Below are 7,216 nucleotides of genomic sequence, written 5' to 3'. Positions count from 1 at the left end.
TCCAAACTCCTGGAACCTACACAACAAAATTGCTCATGTGCTCCTGCACCACACACACACACACACACACACACACACACACACATATATGTATGTATGTATGTATCTATATATACATATACATATGTATGTATGTATCTATATACATATACATATGTATGTATGTATCTATATACATATACATATGTATGTATATGTATGTATGTATCTATATACATATACATATGTATGTATATATGTATATATACATACATACATATATATAAGAAAACTAACTAAAAGACAACAAGAAACCAAGCAAGCAAAAATAAATAAATAATAATGAAAGAACAAGTGAATAACTAAAATGTAAATAAAAGCCAAACATAAACAACACAAGGCCTCAAATTATAAAATGCACATAGAGAGGACAAAGAAGGCATGCCACGAGTAGAAGGCAAGAACAAGGAGGCGAAAGATGAAGAAGGAAAGAGGGGTGGGGGGAGGGCTAGACAGGCCAAGGGGAATGCCACTTACCAAAGCTGGAGAGTAGGGGGTACCAAGTGCAACTCAAAGACCAACAACAAGAACAAACCACTTATTAAATACCCGAGTCACGAAACACGTCCCTGGAGTCCTTGAGGGGAGGAAGGCGCCTTTTAACACTAGCACACAGTTTGAACACACAACGAATGCCTTTCCTAAGAAGGATCTTGCTAATTTTGTGGGCAATACCTTCAACATAGGGAAGGGATCCATTCAAAGGGAAAGAAGGATGAGAGGGCTTAGGATCTGAAATAGGCCAAGACCTGACCTGGTTGAAGACTCTAGAGGTTTGTTTTGAAGAATACCCATTCAACAAGAAAACCTAATGGCTTCATGGGTCAAAGTGAAACACACTAACCTCTAACTTCATGCCTCTTCCCACCACCACCCCACCCAAAAGATGGGGACACTTAAAATGCTCACCATTAGAGCTCATTGAATTTGTGACGAGGAATACTTAAAACCTGAGTTGAACCACCTTCGTAAGGTTTTCTCTTTGAATGGGTATTATTCAAAACAAATCTCTCGCTTTTGGAGAGGGGTTTTTTCCCACATTGTTTTCCCCTTTTTTCTGCTTAGAGAGAATTCATTGGTTTGTACATGGGTACCTAATCAAGTCTTTTGTTTCCAAGACCCAATTCTACATTTATGCAATTAGAGCTTATTTTTACTCATCCTAAGTTTCACTTTAGGGGTGGGGGGTGGGCGACAAGGGGTGTTAGAGCATACTTAGTTATTAGTTTTTTTTTTTAACAACTAGTTCTGTTTTTCTTTTCTTAAGTTCCTTTAGAGTGCTTATTTTAGTTGTGCACCTAGTTTGACTTTTATGCATGTAGTTTAGCTAGAGTTGAGCTTTATTTGGCTCCTCATACTTGCACTTTAGTTCTCTTAAATTTAGCTCAGTGTTTTATTTATAAGTACCTCATTGTACAATTGTAACTCATCTTGTACTCCTATATTCTTTTCTTTTGAGTAATATAACATTCATTTGTGCAGCTCATCTTGCATGTTCTTGTGTTGCAAAATTCAACATGGTATCATAGCTTAATCTTTATTTTTTTATTGAATTTTGTCTCACTATGTAATGCATAATTCTAATAACATGAACTTAGTGCAGGGGTCAACTTTTTTTTTTGAACTATGTTAGCAACTACCGTGTTCCATGTGATAATGGTTACCGCTATGCACTTAGTTTGATTTATCTTGAAGGATTAGATGTTCAATTGTGGCTTAAGAGAACATATGGTACCTTTTGTTTACGTTTAAGAGTTAGGAAGATGCCCAAAGTAAGGGTTGTAGAGTTCATACATGCCACTGAGGTTTACTTATTCTACTATTGTGAGTTCAAGGATCTAAGTTAACGCTAATGGTATCCTTTGCACGAGTTTATATTATTATAAATATTACTCTATATCCATATACTTGTATAAATAAAACTACAAATATACTCATGTATCTATATTTGTTCACCCATTGATCAATATACCCTTGATCACAGATTGCAAGAATCTAGACACCATTATCACCATATATAAATCATTATAATTATAATTGAAGATTTCAAACTATATAATGATTAATTGAATATAAATCTAATTTCTTAATTATAGTATAGAATAACCATAACTTACGTTTAATAAAGAGCAACCAAAAGAATATGCATATACTACCATTGCAACACATCTTATATACTCTTCTTGCTTTCCTTTATAGGTTTTTTTTCATCTATGGATCTAGACTTTATGTTTGCATAGATGAATATAATCTCCTTATTTCTGTATAGGTTTATATCTGAATATAAATATATGCATATGTTTATGTAGTTGTCAACATTTGCAATACCATGTAAATATTGATATAAATTATTATATAGCGATGAATACCTATATTGACATTCATATACATGTATGTTTATATGTGTATAGATATAGTTATTTATTCTCTCTTTATATATTCAACTAAACTTGTAAGTGAATGTCTCCATACACTTATATATAATCATCTTTCCACAAATCGCTATATTTGGATTAATAGTAAGGTCTCATGAGGGGGCTTTCTGCTTCTATATTTATGGAAGATGATTTTCCATGAAGAAATAAATTTTTTTCTATGAGATTATTTGAAATCTTCTCCAAAAAAATAAGAGCCCCTACATTTTAGATCTGCATATTTAAGTAGGTGCAAATGCAGTGGGGCTAGAAATTGTTGGACACCAACTTAGGAATTTAATTTTCCACTTGTCAAACATTTAAAAGTTTAGATTCTTGCCAAAATAATTTTTTAAAGGGAAAATGCAAACTTTTAGAGGGAAAATGAACTTTATTTTTTATTTATTTTTACCTCTTTATGTCCATTAGACCACCAACTTCCTTAAATTTCAAAGCTTAAACTTTTAAGCTAATCTGTATACTAAATTTATGGGACCACCAGATTTAAAATATTCCTAAGAATTTAAACAACACCCATTGAATTTTTTTAAGAAGCCCCCCTCCTTGGAACCTTACCTTAATGTTCTATATAGATCTTGGTTTGCTTGCTTGGGGCTACTCCTCTTAGTGCAAGGATTCTAAGGTTGTTAGGTTTACATTGCTTATGTTTATTTATTTATTATTTATTTGTTTGTCCCCTTTTCATTGGTTTTTTGTTTTCTTGTGACTTTTTTTTTTTCTAATTCACCTTCTTTCGTAGATCGATGTCCCTATAGAAGATACAAAGATCTAGCAATGCCCCCACCATGCTGACACAACCTAGTTTATTCTAAATCTTCTTATATCACTCTATTTCCTTTTAATAGTTCTCTCGTACACTATGAAAATTTACTTAGTGATATGAAAATGTAGTTGAATATGTGTATGATATATACATATATTTTTGTCTACTTTTCTTGTTATTTATTGTATTATTTTGCTATTAAAATCAAGTGTATGAGGATTTTTCTATATCCAAAATCATAGTTCAAATGGATTAATTTCTATAATCCTTCTATACTTGTGTAATAGAAAAATTGTAATGAACCAAAATAGTTTCCAATAGCACACTCCATTTTAATTTTTTTTATTGAATAGGGTATACATGTAAATTGCTTAATATTTTTTGGATTTGACTAGGTGAATTTTTTATTACCACTGTTTTGGATCTAACATTATGATCCATCATTAGGGTGTTTAATCCGAAATGTTGGTAATAAAAATTCCTATACTCAAATCTAAAAAATAATTAAACAATTTGAATATAGACTGTGAAAATTTCATGATTTTGAAAGGTATATATATAAGAGAGAGAGAGAACAATTCCTAATTTGTATAATAGTTGTGCATTGAAAAATGTAACAAGAGTAATATAGTATGATTTGTTGAAGTGTGCTACATTATTGCAAGACTACTTGGTTTAAACAACTTTTGTTCAGTAGTATATGTTTTACTAGTGAGAAAAATGTTTGCTAGAACTCACAATTGTATACACCTAAATATCGTTTGAAGATAATTAATTAAATAAGAAATTATTTAATTAATCCCCCTTTCCAATTTAATTGAATTCATAAGCAATTTGATTAATTCCCCATTCATCTACTTATCAATAAATCTAATGATCTATTCATTAAGTTCATTTCAATAATCCCCTTTGATTTATAGGCAATTTATCATTTATTGCATCTTAGACCTAGCTTAATTTCATCATCTTCTAGCATAATTGCATCATCATTTAGCATAATCATGCATATCATTAGCATAATTAACTTCTTGGATCAATCTAGCATAATCATACATTCATCTAGCTTGCACATCATATCATTTTTTTAAATCCTTCGTCTTGGTGTAGTCAAGTCACTGGGGTTGCTCATCTAGATTTGAGAGCAAATCCACACTCACATCTCTTAGGAGGCGATAGGTCGCTTTGCCATGGTTTATCTTTCATTTAATTTCACTTTACTAACCATGCTTGTAATGATCTATTGAGTGTTTATGTTGCAGTTGCAGGTACCCTAATTCACACTCACAGCAACAATCATTCTAGCATTATTGCTCTATTTTACCACTACAACAAAGTCATAATAAAAAAAAAAATTCTACAATAATCTACTAATTTATATATGCATCCCTTAGGGTTTGTTTCCAGGGGCAGACAATGTAATTTTCAAAATGAATGACATAACAATCATAAAGATGATGAGACAACAAGTTATATTAAAACACAATTCATTTCCAAACATACCTAATAATGTATTCTCCTAAATTTCATTTTCTCTTAATTGATATTAAAACAAGGTTAAACCAGCATTTTTTGTGTGCTGAAATTACACAATATTCTAGTTTCCTTACAACAGCCCGAAGATTCAAACAAGCCCTCATTTACATAGCAAACAACAACAATGAGAAATATTAACCCCATTCATTTATGTTTTCTCAATCCACCTATAACATGCCAAAGCAAGTATAGGCTGACCATATAGAAGTTATTTTCTACATAACAAAGTTTCGTGATCATTTGAACTTCTTTATAAAAGTACATTGACACTCTCTTTTAGTTGCTTGTGCATAAATGATTTCAATGAATGTAATTTTCTTACATTATGATTTTATACACTATTGTTCATGAGGAACAAATGGATAGTATTGTCAAATTCTTCAATGACAACTCTACTTAAGTCAACATCCATTCTCGTCATCAATCAGTTTTAATAATAAACTGTCAAATCAATTTTGTCTTCCCTTGTAATACCATCTTAAAAAAGTTCTACTATGAATAATAATGCTAATCTTTATATAAGTGATACCATTGAGTTATTTAAAAAACAAATGTACTTTGTGCACACATACACATTAATACCCAAACTTAAATTAAAATATTGTTTCTGAAATTAATTTTGTATAGAGGGGAATCATATAACTTCTTTACAGGACAGTGTACAAGTACAGGAAGCTATCCAGCACCTTACATTGTCCGGATATTTCAAAGACAAAACGCAATTCCCCCAAAATGGGCCCAGACCATTAATGGATTTTCTTAAAATAATCTCAAATTACATAATCTGACCATTCAGGGATCAAAGGCATATGATCCATAGCTTTACAGGAATTCGCAGTCAATCTGGAAGGATTACACTTTCCCCCAATTAATCTAGCAGGGTTTCCAACAGCAGTAGTCTTGGGCGGCACGTCAATGAGCACCACAGCCCCGGCTCCAATCTTAGCCCCTTCCCCAATATTAACATTGCCCAGAATACTAGCCCCCGCGCCGATCAAGACCCCCTTCCCAATCTTCGGATGCCTGTCGCCGCCATGCTTGCCGCTGCCGCCAAGGGTAACGTGATGCAGAATGGTCACATTGTCACCAATGACGGCGGTCTCGCCGATGACAAGTCCCGTAGCATGGTCGAAATGCACGCCCTCGCCAATCCGAGCGGCAGGATGAATGTCCATGGCGAACACTTCAGAAACCCTACTTTGGATCGCCAGGGCTACCGAGAATCGACCCTGAGACCAAAGCCTATGCGCCACGCGGTGCGCCTGGCAGCCTAAAAATCCCTTGAAGCTGAGCATGCAGTGCGAGTAGGAAATGCAAGCAGGGTCTCTGGTTTTGACAGCGCAAATGTCGGCTCGAACAGCGTGGCCTATTCGGGGATTTTGTGTAAAGACTTCTAGCAGTAGGTTATAGAACAGCGTGGTAGGGAGCATGGAAGTCGCCAGCTTGTCGGCCAGATGGAAAGCCAGAGCGCTCTCCATTGTCTTGTGGACGAGGATTGTGGCGTTCAGGTAGTTTGCCAAGAGCGGCTCCGTCTCTGCTTCCTCCGCCGCCTCTCGCCGCAGCTGCTCCCATACCTCCTCCTCTTCCTTGTGCAAGATTCCCATTTTCTGTGTGTATAAAGATTATTTGCTACCTCAAATTATGCTTTTCTGCATGTCAGGGAGGTGATTTTATAGCATCAAGTGACGGACCATCCACGCAATCTCCTGAATAGTACGTCGGTTGAGGTTCGAATCGCCGCCCCTCCCCTTCGCGTGGACTGGAAGCAAGTCGATAACGTTTCTGGGGAAGTCGTAGGGAATTTGGATTTTATCAATAAACTATATTTTATAGAACGGAAAAAATGTGTTTTTATTTATTTTAATCTCCGCCATACGTAGTGGATTACGAACATATTTGTCGACACGAAGCTTCCTCGTGCAAATATGACGAGTAAGTAAATGAGTTTTGGGAAATTGTGATCGCGACGTTCACAAATATTTTTTATTTTTAGTGCTTTGCTTTTTTCAAAACTTAACAGTCTTATTTTTTAGTTTTTTATTCTATTTTTTTAAAAACAATTTAATAGGGTTTTATTAGGTCCATTTTCTATTCTATTATGAAATGAAATTAGTGGTTAAACTTATTCAAAATTAACACTTTCATAAATGTTAGAGATGTCATTAACAAAAATATTTTAAAAATTAATATTTATAGTGGATTAAATAAACTAGCATATCTATTTTAGATGAATATAGGTAAAGTATTTAAAAAACTAGCATGCTTATATTTTAAAAAATCTAAGTGAAGTATCCCGAGAGATATCGATTTTGAATATATGAAATATTTATATAATCAATGATAAAGTATGAGGTGCAATTAAATTCAATGATAGATGATGTTTTTAATTTAATTTTAGTTAAATTTGAATTATTGATAATTAAAATAAGATAAAAGGCAATATCAT

The 7,216-nt window shown here is 33.6% G+C and overlaps 1 protein-coding gene across 1 annotated transcript; it reads right to left on the bottom strand.

The window, feature by feature from the left end:
- Positions 1–5,492: 5,492 nt before the first annotated feature.
- On the bottom strand, positions 5,493–6,564 carry LOC131051617 (serine acetyltransferase 5). Its single transcript, XM_057986189.1, has one exon. It carries the CDS (start codon positions 6,372–6,374, stop codon positions 5,541–5,543), a length of 834 nt encoding a protein of 277 aa, XP_057842172.1. The 5' UTR covers positions 6,375–6,564; the 3' UTR covers positions 5,493–5,540.
- Between the last annotated feature and the right edge of the window lie 652 nt (positions 6,565–7,216).

The sequence above is a fragment of the Cryptomeria japonica genome, chromosome 7, assembly GCF_030272615.1.
Source record: "Cryptomeria japonica chromosome 7, Sugi_1.0, whole genome shotgun sequence".
NCBI classification, from domain to species: domain Eukaryota; kingdom Viridiplantae; phylum Streptophyta; class Pinopsida; order Cupressales; family Cupressaceae; genus Cryptomeria; species Cryptomeria japonica.
The sequence above is the reverse complement of the archived record's forward strand: the minus strand, read 5'-3'. Positions and strand labels throughout refer to the sequence as shown.

What these genes read in the sequence shown, in the direction of transcription:
- LOC131051617 (XM_057986189.1), bottom strand. Translation starts at nt 6,374, where the DNA reads ATGGGAATCTTGCACAAGGAAGAGGAGGAGGTATGGGAGCAGCTGCGG.